Consider the following 12,407-nt stretch of genomic DNA (forward strand, 5'->3'; position numbering starts at 1 on the left):
CTTCTTTGCGCTCCCTGAGAGGCCCAAAGAAACACAACCAACGCTATCTCGCCCGTACGGTTGGTCCACGTCATCGATCCGCGTGGTCATGATTGGACGGTCCACGATGAATGTTGACACAATCGTGAGCAATCTGCATCTGACGGTCTGAAACACGCTTACGAAACCGCGGTTCACCGCTAGCAGTTAGCCTCCGAGGGCTCCCCTTAAGAAGACGAAGAATCTCCCAATTGGAAAATTAGGGTTAGGGTTAGGGTTTGCAAAAGCCTCTCTCTCTCACGCAGTGTCCAGCCCGTGGTTCAGAGGAACGAAATTAGGGTTTTTGGCTGTCTTCTTCTGTTTTTTGTTTCCATGTCTGTTGAATCTCACGATTTAGGATTTGTGGTGTTGAGGATGGGTGGAATTTGGTGGAGAGGGGCTCTCGGGGTTGCAGAGGCTGGATAATGAGATTCCGTGGTGTGTTTAGGGTTTTCAAGTATTGCATGCGAAGTGTTGGGGTTTGAGCTCAGGTTCGATTTGGTGTGGTGATCTGGGGGTTTTGAGTTGGGTGGATATCTGAAAACCCTTTTTCAGGGTTTGGCGGCTTCTCTTAACTCTAGGTTTCTTTCTTTTTTACTTGGTGGAAACGTTGCATTAACATGCTTTGTATTTTCTAGTGCATTTGATCTTGAAATTTAGGGCAAGTTGTATCGAGTGGTTCCTCTGGATTTTGAAGCTGCTTCACTGATGTTTCGTCAGAGGTTCAATTGAATATCTTCACCCTGGTAGATTTAGATTGAAAATTTTCTTCTGGTTCACATTGATCTGATACAATGGATGAAGTCTGGGAAAGAGCCGTGGAAACAGCTCTTGAAGGACATTCCGACTCTTTCTCAGCTCGAACCCTAACACTAGATGGTGCAGTGAAGTGCGCCCATGGCCGACTTCCTCCTCCTGGTCTCCTTGAAAAGTTTCAGAATCTTGAGCTCTTATCGATTGCAAATGTTGGCGTCTCCTCTCTAGAGAAGTTTCCCCGCCTTCGAAACCTTCAGAAACTCATTCTCAGTGACAATCGCATAGCCAGTGGCCTCGAATTCTTAGTGGAAGCAGGGCTTGATTCTCTCAGAGACCTTGACCTCTCAAACAATCGAATCCAATATCTTGAAGACCTTGCTCCATTAGCCAAACTAAAGCTCATCTCTCTAGACCTCTACGAGTGCCCTGTAACTAGGGTCCATGACTATCGATCCAGGGTTTTCTCTATGATCAAGTCTCTGAAATACTTGGACAAGATGGATGCTGAGGAGAATGAGAGACCTGAATCAGATGAAGAGGAAGATGAAGACGAAGATGATGAGGACCCAGGCAGTGGTGAGATCGATGGCGAGGATCGCTCGGGTAAGGCAAATGGGGGTATAATTGATGGTGACGAAGATGAAGATGAGGGGGAAGAGAGTGATGAGGATGAGGAGGAAACTGTTAGGGTTAGGGCGAATGGGATCAATGGTGGGGAGAGGGCCAGGGCTAGGTACTCGCCAGAGTTGAATGGTGTGGATGGGTCCGATGAGGAAGAGGAGGATGTGGAGGATGAGGAGGATGACAATGGTGGTTCTAGGGTTACAGTTCCTTCTCAATCAGCCAATGGCGATTGGTCTGAGGAGGAAGAGATCGATGAAGATGATGATGGTGCAGAGGTTCATGAGGGGGATGACAGCGAAGAGGAAGATGGGGTTGAAGAGGAAGAAGAAGATGGTGATGGCGATGATGATGATGGTGGTGGGGATGATGATGATGATGATGACGACGACGATGAAGAGGAAGAGGATGTTGATGAGGAAGGGGATTTGGGTACTGCAGGTAGGCTAACGAGTGCAGAGGGCGAGATTGATGGGCATGAGCAGGGCGAAGAAGATGAAAATGGAGAGATTGGTGAGGAAGATGAACATGGTGTGGAGGAAGATGGGGATGATGATGAGGAAGATGGTGAAGATGAGGTGAATTCCCTCCCCTTTTACCATGCCAATACTTTTATCTTTCTATTTCGCTGTTTGGTTTCCATCTCTCTTTCTAAAAAATTGTTACTCTTTTGTTATTTGTCTATGAGTGCATATGAATATCATGTATAATGCTGATATCTTTGTCTATTTATTCTTATTGATGTCCCTATTTCTTATTGTGGCTCAAATAATGCAGTCGCCTCTGAAAATGTGTTGGGTCTTTGTTATATGTCTGCAAATGCAGAGTATGTGCTGTAAATCTGTTTTGTTCTGTTACTCGGCATAACCACTTTTTAAGTGTTATTTACTTGTTTGTCTGTTTTGATATTCTTGCACCTTACTGTTACAGTGTTTAGGTATTTGCTAAATATGATTTTTACCGATCATGTTGTTTTTTTTATTAGTGCATGCGGTTGTTTTTTATTAGTGCTTGCTGTTGGTATGATATCCCCTGTGGATTACTGTTCATTTTTGTTCCCTTTAATTTATGCTGTGGGGTGTTAGTAGATATGGGATTTTTGTTTTTTTCCATATGCATTTTTTTTTGGAACATCAATTTGCTTGCATTACCTCAGCCGTGATTTTTTTTAGTAGACTTTGTTAACATTGGTTCTATTTTACTTGTTAAGTGGACAAGTTCTGTTCACTACTTCCCACCATTTTTGTTTCTCTTTGGACTACTGGTACTGTTATCTTTTTGCTGTTTTGTTCTATTGATTATGCCCTTGTTCGCATAGTATGTTTACTGTTCAGGGTAGTCATCTTGTATTTCCTTGTTTTGTAACATATGGATCAATATTATTTTTCACTTTTTCCTCCACCTTAAAGCTTCTACTTAAGCATTGTCTGTTGCTCTTCCTCTGTTTGTGATTATTGTTGCACTATATTTTTGCAAATTGTTATCATTTTACAAGTGAAATATGTTTTTTGTTAGTTAAGATGCTTCTTGTTTATAGTAAATGGGCTTTAGGTAAAGTTGGTCAGAGCGGTGGGTGTCACACATGATGTCTATAGTTACATTCTTACCAAAACAAACGATGCTTCTTATTTATAGCTTCAATTCCAAATATGATGCGTAAAGTGACTATAAAAAATACATTTCAATGAATGAGGAATCATGTTCATCTGGTGGTAATTAGTTGTTTCTATTGGACATAAGGTTTGGGAGTTATGTTTGCCATATCCTCTATGGCTGGTTGGATTTTCTGCTGGTTTGGATCACGTATTTTTATGGGGTGGTCGAGCTTTGGTGTGAGGTGTAGGTTAAGTGCTAGTTGGTCATCTCCTTGTTTTATGTTTTTAGCTTTGTGCCTTGTATTATTTGTGCTGAATATCAGCATGAGTATGCTTGTGGCTTTTATTCTATCCTCCTGCCATTTTCACTGTCCCGGACCTATTTAGATGAGTGATCTTATCCCTTCTATGATATACTCTATTTGCAGTTTTTTGGTCATTGGTGGCTGGTTCTTTATTGCGGAGCTTGTTTTTATGGCACTTATTGTCTTTTAATACTTTACAAGTTGTGTTTGTTTTGAATTATAGTTTGCTTTTATGTTTCCTATTTTTGTATCTTTTCTGTTCATTTAATTATTTACACGAGACACCACTTTATCAAATGGCAACACAAACTTATGGCTATGCATCTGCCTCTTCCTCATGTTGGCTGGTCTCTTTTCATATATATTTCCTCCCCCACTTACCACACACACACACAAAACAGAAAATATTTGGAATTGATGCCCTTTAACACTGCTATGGTTCTTTTATGGTCCTAAGTGTTAATATCTCCTTTTCCCTATTGGGTACTTCTTTTCAGCATTTTATATGCATGTGCTTATTCTTGAAGCTCTGCTCTTTTGCCTTTTTGTATCGCTTTCCTTGCATTGCCCTTCAAAGTACCCTTAATGATGAGATCTTTAATTTGCTTGTAGTGATGGGAACTTTTTGCTCTTGCTGTCCTTGTACAGTCTTATTTTATCTATCAACATGGGATTTTACCTCTCATAATACCCTAATTGGTGCTTTCATTTGCTGATCTTTCATTTGTATGTGTGTGTGTGTGTAGATGTATATTTGTATATGTTGTATATAATAAGTGCTTTCCATTCTTTGCATATTGACCCCCAATAGAATGTGCACTGCTCATTGATTTCCCAAGTCATTAGAACCCGTATATAAAAGTTTTTATGCTGGTCTCTTGTGCCGACTCCTTATCGCCGACTCCTTATCTTTTGTTTGCTGGCTGTGAACTGGGTTTTGTTTACTGAAAGATACTGGGTCTGTAATGTCATGGAAAAGAAAAAAGATGCTTGGCTTTTAGATTTTACTTTGCAGATTAATACCCTTTTTTATTATTGGTTATTAAATGGTCTTGTGTTGGGGAACGTGTTTGATATTTTCTTTTGGTTTTCAGTTCCTTTACATTTGTTGCTGATATTGTGATTCGGTAGTCACTTTTTTTTTAGTGTAATTCTTTGACATTCTGTCTCTTCTTTGTTATTTTAAGTTTTGAATTATCTTTCTGAAATTGGGTTGTGTTTTTTTCTGCCAAATATTTTGCTCTTCACTCTTCCTTATACATGTACGATTTCATTTCTTTTAGGAAGAGGATATCGGTGCTGAGTACCTGGTTCAACCCATTGGACAAGCAGAAGCAGAAGACGAAGGTGGAGCCAGTGATTTGGACCCTGGGGAGAATGAAGATGACGATGGAGAAGAAGAGGAGGATCTTGATGAGGAGGAGGGCCACAGGGTTCAATCACAACCTCCTCCTCATCAATCCAAAAGGAAAAGAAGCTCAGAAGATGATGATGATGATGATGATGTGGTCGAGAATGGCAAATCGTCTAAGCAGCGCTAAGCCTGAAGATTTCCCTCTCTTTTTTTCCCCCTCCCCCTTCTCTCTCTCCCCCCATACATTATACTCTCTATGTAGACATCTCTTATACTCGAGACGTAAGGGCTTTCTCTAAATTGTTCTCTGGTCCCTTTGAGCTTGCATTGAGAGAGAGAGAGAGAGAAAGAGAGAGAGAGAGATTGAGAGCAGTTCAGACTGCCCCTTTTTGAAGGCAGGACCTTTGATTCAAATCCATGTGTATATTTGTACAACCCATGTCATGGGGCCCCCCCTTGAAATCTTTTTTTTTTTTTTTTTTTAAAGTTTCATGTGAAGATCCTTTCCCTTTGAAATGAGAGACCAAATCTTTTTCCCTCAGTCTTCAATAATTCATGTGAACGATTTCTTTCCTGCAGTTTGTTACAGTTGGTTGGTTACCAGTTTGAAGGATCCTACAATGGAGTACACTGACAAGAACAAAGGTTTGTTCTCATATTTTAGTCATCACATTCCTTTGATTTATGCTTACTTTTTCTCTTTGTTTTTATGTGGGATTTCATTTTTTAATTTTCTCTGCTGTGAATATAATAATGGTTTTGCTGATTTTGATGGTGCATAGCCTCTCTGTATATTTTTGCAATGATTATTAATATTTGGAATTTTGAGTTCATCACCCGTTATTATTAAAATATTATTTAATTTTGGAATTCATAAATGGAGGTATTGCTTGAGCTTATAATTCTCTTTACGTTCCAATGTTTCATTCTATCGATCCTAAGATTGCTGTTTCTTCTGGTGCAGTTGCTCAAAATCTTTACAAGTATTTTTTGAATTGTTTGCATCAGGTTTTTTGTTTTTCTTTGCGATTGTGACCAAAATTGTTTCCGTTTCTTTTTATTTGGTTGTTCAGAGAGTCTTTTCATGTGCAGAAGATCCTGTTTTTTAGTCTTTTTTATTTTTTGGAGATTTTAAGATTGTATGATGACGATCCATAATAGGGACCATCCATAGGATGGCCTTAATGTGGGTTTGAGTTTTCGTTGTATGTTTAGCCTCACTCAATTCAGTTTTCATCTTAGCCGTCCGATCTAGTATCTGCTTTCTGATCTTGATGAATTGGACGGCTACGAATGGTTAGGGGCTAGATACCATCCAAAAGAGGTGAGTGTTTGAGAGAGAGAGAGAGAGAGTTGAAGCAATTCTCTATTGCTTGATTTCTCTCTTAGAGTGAGAGTCGCTTGGTTCTAGAGAGAGATTGGAGAAGCCATTTGTCCATTCTCTAATCTCATTCTAGTGAGAGACTATTGCATTCTAGAGAGAGAGAGAGAGAGATTGGCTTCTCTATTACTTTCTGTGGGCGTTTTTTATTCTTTTTTTTGTCGAAGTCATTTCCTCATTTTTCGAAGTCCATTTTGATGGAATGGATGGTCAGGATTTATCTCATGGAAGCTTGTGGGCTACACGTAAGAGCAATGGACGGTTATGATTGATGTTTACACGTAACGAGAATGATACACTTGGCCGTAACTTAATTATTTCAATTATCCATGTGCACAAATCTTATTATTACGTGTGATGTGAGCCATGTGTGAATTCGTTTTTTTTATACTACCTATCTTTAGGTCATACTTTCTCATATTTTGTCAATTTTGACCTCCTATTCTTTATCTTTTTCTTCCACCTGCCTCTCTTTGTACATTGTACTACTTCAACTACCGAGTATTTCTCTCTTCCATTTGGGCCCCTCTCCCTCTCTCTCTCTCTCTCTGGTAAAAATTGGGCCCTCTTTTAAACAGGAAAATTGTTTCATGCGAGGGGACCGCATTTCCACATTTGCGTTCCGTGAGTATCTATAAAGTATTCATCTCAAGGATGGATGCAATTAGGCTGTCCATCTAAAACTAATTGTAACTAACGTCTTTAATTTTTTTCAATAGAATTATTATTTTTATTTTTAAAATTTATTTATTTATTTATATTCATAATTTCCATATAAGAGATTATATGTCCTTATTTTTAAGTCCAAAAATCTATTTCAAAAATAGATTTATAAGAGGTGACTCAGAAACTTTCCTTTAAATTAACTGTCCATAGTTGCTTTCTCTCTCTCCCTTTCTCTTCTACAACGTTAATTATTGGGGCCTTCGTTTAACTAAACTTGGTCGATAGTTGCCTTAATATGGACAATGATCTCTCTTCTATATAAAGTAGGAAAAAGGGCATTCGATTATTTCTAATGTTGTATTGTAGGGCACTCTTATATGAATCTCTCTCTCAATAGAGGGAAAGAAGGGGGCTTTCAAGTATTCCAATAGTCGGGTGTTTTCATAAGGTATTTTAAATTAAATTGAAAATTGAGTTTAGAATGTTAAATAGTTGGACTTTTAGGTGTGTTGTGAAATTTTTATTGTAAGAAAAATGTTTGGGTTTTATAGTTGTTTTATCATGATTAGTATGTTATTTTTTTTCATAAAAAAAAGGGGTGGCAATAGTGATCCTTAAGATCATTTAACCACCAAGGGTTATGGAATGGATTTTATAGTACACTATTGTGCTCCCTAGCATGACCTTAAAGGTCATGGTAAAGCGGTATTCACTCGGATCAATGTGGTGGATGGAGATGGAAGAAAGTGGGTCCAACATATATTGATTGATTGCAATGCGTGTTCCCGCTGTTCTTTGCCATCCATTTCATTGATCGGATGGTGATAAAACCACATGGTATTGTCAACTTTCTTGCAATGGTGCCCATTCTGACAGTATGGATCATGGCATGTTCTCCACCTCGCTCTCTCTCTCATATGGTCATATGAGAATATAAAGGGATCACATATCTTGTACTCCAAACCCTTACCCTTCCCCCCTCTCTGGCTGAAGAGAATCACAAAAGCTTTCATCCACGGCTCTCTCGATGGCTATCTCCTCACTAACCACATTGCCATGGATTCCACTACCTGGGACTCCACCACCTAAACCCTACAACTAGATGGCAAAGAACCACCGTTCATATGAAGATGAGCAAGGCCAAGATCGACAAGGACCAAGACACCGAAGATGTCGGCTTGGCCAGTAAAGTAACCATAGCATCGAGCCTAGTAGCCATCCCCACCATAGGTTGGTCGCTCTACACGCTCAAGACCACTGGGTGTGGCCTCCCCCCGGGGCCACTGGGATCGTTGGGTGCGCTAGAGGGCTTGAGCTACTTGACCGTGTTCGGTGTGGTGGGTTGGTCAGTGTGGGTCAAGGCTAGAACTGGGTCAGGCCTAACGGCCGGGCCTTACAGCCTCTTGGGTGCAGTTGAGGGTACATCATACTTGGTTTTGCTAGCCATTTTGGCGGTGTTTGGGTGGCAATTCTTGGACTTGGGTTACATCCCTGGCCCTTTGCCCGGTGACCGGTGCTTTGGATGATGGGTGTGGTGTATGGTATTGAACCATGGTATCTGGAGCATGGAGGATGTGTGGCTGAGAAGAAATTGCTCTTAAAAGAAAAAGAGTTGGGAGAGATAAGGTTGATGTGGTAGATAAGGGAGGAAGTGTTAGTTTGGATGTTATGCTATTTGTTGATATTTAGCGTTTTTTCCCTCTCTCTCCTTTTCTTTTTCTTTTTGAATAATTTATGTACAGACACAAAAAGAGAAAAATACAAAATGGGCTAATTTTGGTAAAAAATTATGCGGAAGGTTGGCTAACTTGCTTTTTTTCTTTTTTTTTAAATTGCCCCTTGGTCCGACGATAGCATTTTCGGACCGCTTTATATATATATATGTATTAATTTTTTCGTTACTAGGGTAGTGTCCTAGTGTGAGGGGCAGGGCTCAATCCAATAGGCAGTCTGAGGTTGACATCCTCGGACCATGTTATTTCTTAGCACACATAGGAGCTTAATGCAATTTGAGGATGCCACCGCACACTGTCTTGAAGAGCGCCAAGGAAGGCGGTCTGAGAATGGGCAGCTAGAACAACTTCTAAATGCTTAACAAAATTAGTCTTTGCGGTTTGAGGATGTCAACCTCGTTCCACTTTGAAGAACACCACAGAAGGTGATCTGATGATGCTAACATCGAACCGATTGGACACTGCCCCAAGGGCACAACCTTACTACATAAAAAAACTCAAAAAAAGAAAAAAATGGCTATCCTCGAATCAAGAGGTAACTTTTTAAAAAATAAGTGACTGACCTAATTTTAACCCAACATTAACTCATATAGTTTTTTTGTCCCCGTACATAATCCTTTATGTCTTTTTCCTCTCTGAGCTGAAAGAATGATGAATAGCACCTTTTTCTTTTTCATTGTATAGCCAAATTTTTTTGGAGTGTATTAGATTAGCTAGCCAAAGCGGTTTTCTTAGATTTTGAATTAATGGCATTTTGTGCAAGATATCAGAAATTAAAAAATGCCATTAATAAAAATATCTGTGGATTTTTTTATACTTTATTTGAGCATAGCAGGATTGGGTATCGTACGTACAGGATTGGGGATCGTATGTTTTAAGGAAATTTTTAGCACAACATTATTTCACAACTGTTAAGGATTAAATAAAGGGGAAGGTTTTGGTGCATCACGGGGTGCACCTACGGACATGGGGATTGAAAATTTTAGAAAAAATTACGTACATATCTGTTATACTTTGTATTATTACAGATGCATCAAATAGTTTTCGTTATTACAATGTCTGTCCGTTTTTTACTTTTTATAACGTAATTTTTTTAACAAAGGTGACTTTACCTTTCTTAAGGTTTCAGGACTTTCGCAGTTACATTTTCGGATGTCGAACATCTGAAAATGTGACACTTTCGGATGTTGAATATCCGAAAATGTGACACTTTCGGATATCCAACATACAAAACCATTTTTCGGATGTTAGCAATACAAGCTTTTTGAAATGTGACTGATATTGTTTAACAACCGAAAATACATTGCATTCGGGTTCAATACCCAAAAAAAGATAAAATCGTTTTTTTAAAAAAATTTACGTTATGAAAGGTAAAAAATAGACATACATGTAATAACAGAAATTATTCGATACAGTTGTATGAACGCAAAATATAACGAATAAAGATGTAATTTTCCTAAAATTGTATAGGTATGTCATGTTGATAACCACAACTATGAATTTTAAAAAGGAGAAAGTTGTACAACTTCGTCCTTTAAGGTTAAAAGTAAGATTATGAGTAAAAAATTAAACTCAGTAACTAAAATGTTTTCGGAAGAAATTAATAATAATTAAAAAGGTATGAATGAAAATCAAATTTGACATTTTTTTTAAAAAAATTATAGTAATTTAAAAAGCCATTAACATAAATTTCTTTTAAAATTATCAACATCGTTTAGGGACAGTTTTTCTTTCAAAGTTCAAACAATCAGTCCAATAATTGAGATTATTGGTACACCATTACAATCTCTCGCTAATACTTGACAACCCCTATATTATTCAACTGTTTTATACTCCCGTGTAAGCAAACTGTACATTTGCACCCTCCAGATATATACTAGCTAGTAGCATTTCTCCTGTAAAAAAATCACCTCTCAGATGGAATACATATTGCCCCATTTTTAGTATGTGTTCGAACTCAAATCATTTTTATTTTACTTTTTCTTTAAAAAGAAAGAGTTGCTGCAATTCTAAATGACAAAAGTTTTATACTTCCTCAGGAGTATACTATCCATTTACTCCCTCTAGTAAAGTTCAATCTAGGAGCATTTTTAGGATATCATTTTGCCAATATGACGTCTTCTTCTTGTAGGCTAACTCCATAAATTTCTTTTTCCAAATTTCACTCTCCATGGGCTTAAAAAAAAAAAAGATCTCAAGATTGAATGTCCAATTCTAGGAGGGTGAGATCCACAAGTCAGTCAACTCAAAATCCTAATTTTTTTGTTCATAAAAACAATAATGTACTGATTATTAGGTGGTTCCCAAAATTGTAGAACGTGAAAGAAGAAGAAAAGAAATACTTCCAAATATGTCATCTATAAGAGGGAGTAAGTGTATAGTAAAGTTCCCTAGGGACTATGGTATTCCTGCCCATTCTAATTTGGAACCGAAATTCCATCGAGGACAAAGAGAAGCCCTTCTAAGTGGCTCCGAGGCTGCAGATTATAAACGATCCATTTCTAATACTTTTCATTGTTTTCAGTACACAGTAGCATCTTGGGATGAAAAAACACTTAAATGCATTGTAGACCGGGTCCTGCATGAATGGAGTGCAAGGCACGCAGCTGAATGCCATGCACTAAACCCTAAATCTAGAACCCCAAATTATCCCCAAATTATGGAGTCTCACATGGTTTACCCTATTTTTTTTCTACACTTCCCAATTCACTTTTCATGCACAAAGAATTGTAAGTTTTTATTTCTTTTCCAACCAAAAGTTCAAAGGCGTCCATTCACCATGATCCTTATAATGATTTTTCACCAAGATACATCTCAAGTTCGATTCCTATCATTGAATTACCCCAAAAAAAAAAACACAATCCATGTAAGTGATTAAAAATTCATTGGCAGGACACGCCTGAGTTGGATCGGATAAAAAAGGTGAATCCTTGCGACTAGCCTTGAGTTGGCAACTATTTAATCACATGATCAATTTATGTGATTAAAATATCTAGTCCGACTTGAGGCTCACCTTGAATCAAAACATGGGACCCATGCTCTAGAGTTTCCTAGCCTAAGTCCCATGTTTGTGAAGACTGAAACATATGGGCTTTATGATACCATAACTATGAGGTTATCACCATCCAATCAATTGTTTGGACAGTGAAGGAGGTGGGTGGGTCCAACCTCAAATGTCATTAATGGAGTTGTGTGTCCATACCCTCCCTCTTTCATCATCCAATCGATTGATTAGATGGAGGTAAAGAACCACATGTCATACTTGTTGATATATTGGCATAATTATCTGGTGGAAGTTTGGTTTATGAAGCCGAAGCCTTCGAACAATTCAGCTCTTATGGGGGGCATGGAAGGCGCGGCTTTCATTTTCTCCCTTTTTCTAGAACAATGAGGGAAACAATGAAAGCCATCTTTTTCCATGCCTCCCGTGGGCTGAAACGTTCAGAGGTTTTGGCTTCCAAAGTTGAAATTTTTGCCAAACACGCGCCTACATGTCCACATGGCGATGTTTTTCCTTCAAGAAAAGGAGCCTTATTGAATCAAGCATAAGAGGCTAGCTCTGACTTGCTATTCATTCATAAATTCCATTAACTAATTAACATATTGATAAAAGGAAAAGGCATTGTTTGGTAAGTCCCTTTATCATAAGCAAGTTCTGCTTCATTCAGGTTTTATTCACATATTGGAACAATGGAGAATTATTCCCCCTTCTATTCAGGAAAAGAAAGAAAATAAAAATATATATTTTAGTCTTATTCATGAATATCCCCCTTCTTGAGCATGGTTGGAAGCGCCAAAACATGGGATTAGTTTTTACTATCATTCATCTTTACACTTTGATACAAGCCTGAATCAGAAAAATTGAAAGGGAGCTAATATATGTGTGAGAGAGAGAGGGGGCGGGGGGTTGAAAAGAAGAAGAAGAAGAAGAAGAAGAAGCAGTAGGTATGTACTCACATAATAAGAAAGAGGTTTATG

At 38.3% G+C, this 12,407-nt stretch overlaps 2 protein-coding genes across 2 annotated transcripts; both read left to right on the forward strand.

The window, feature by feature from the left end:
* The first annotated feature begins 241 nt into the window (after positions 1-241).
* On the forward strand, positions 242-5,190 carry LOC18445855 (Leucine-rich repeat (LRR) family protein). Its single transcript, XM_006855981.4, has 2 exons — positions 242-1,973; positions 4,579-5,190. The coding sequence occupies exons 1-2, from the start codon at positions 813-815 to the stop codon at positions 4,834-4,836; spliced, it is 1,419 nt and encodes a 472-aa protein (XP_006856043.1). The 5' UTR covers positions 242-812; the 3' UTR covers positions 4,837-5,190.
* Positions 5,191-7,668: 2,478 nt separating this feature from the next.
* Positions 7,669-8,400, forward strand: LOC18445854 (anti-muellerian hormone type-2 receptor). The gene has a single exon (XM_006855980.4). It carries the CDS (start codon positions 7,821-7,823, stop codon positions 8,220-8,222), a length of 402 nt encoding a protein of 133 aa, XP_006856042.2. The 5' UTR covers positions 7,669-7,820; the 3' UTR covers positions 8,223-8,400.
* Positions 8,401-12,407: the final 4,007 nt, after the last annotated feature.

The sequence above is a fragment of the Amborella trichopoda genome, chromosome 13, assembly GCF_054954075.1.
Source record: "Amborella trichopoda isolate Santa Cruz 75 chromosome 13, AtrichopodaSantaCruz75HAP2 v2.0, whole genome shotgun sequence".
Lineage (NCBI taxonomy): Eukaryota > Viridiplantae > Streptophyta > Magnoliopsida > Amborellales > Amborellaceae > Amborella > Amborella trichopoda.

Coding starts and splice junctions, on each gene's coding strand:
- LOC18445855 (XM_006855981.4), top strand. CDS start 813: ATGGATGAAGTCTGGGAAAGAGCCGTGGAAACAGCTCTTGAAGGACAT. Junction 1,974..4,578: donor AGGAAGATGGTGAAGATGAG/GTGAATTCCCTC, acceptor CATTTCTTTTAG/GAAGAGGATATCGGTGCTGA.
- LOC18445854 (XM_006855980.4), top strand. CDS start 7,821: ATGAAGATGAGCAAGGCCAAGATCGACAAGGACCAAGACACCGAAGAT.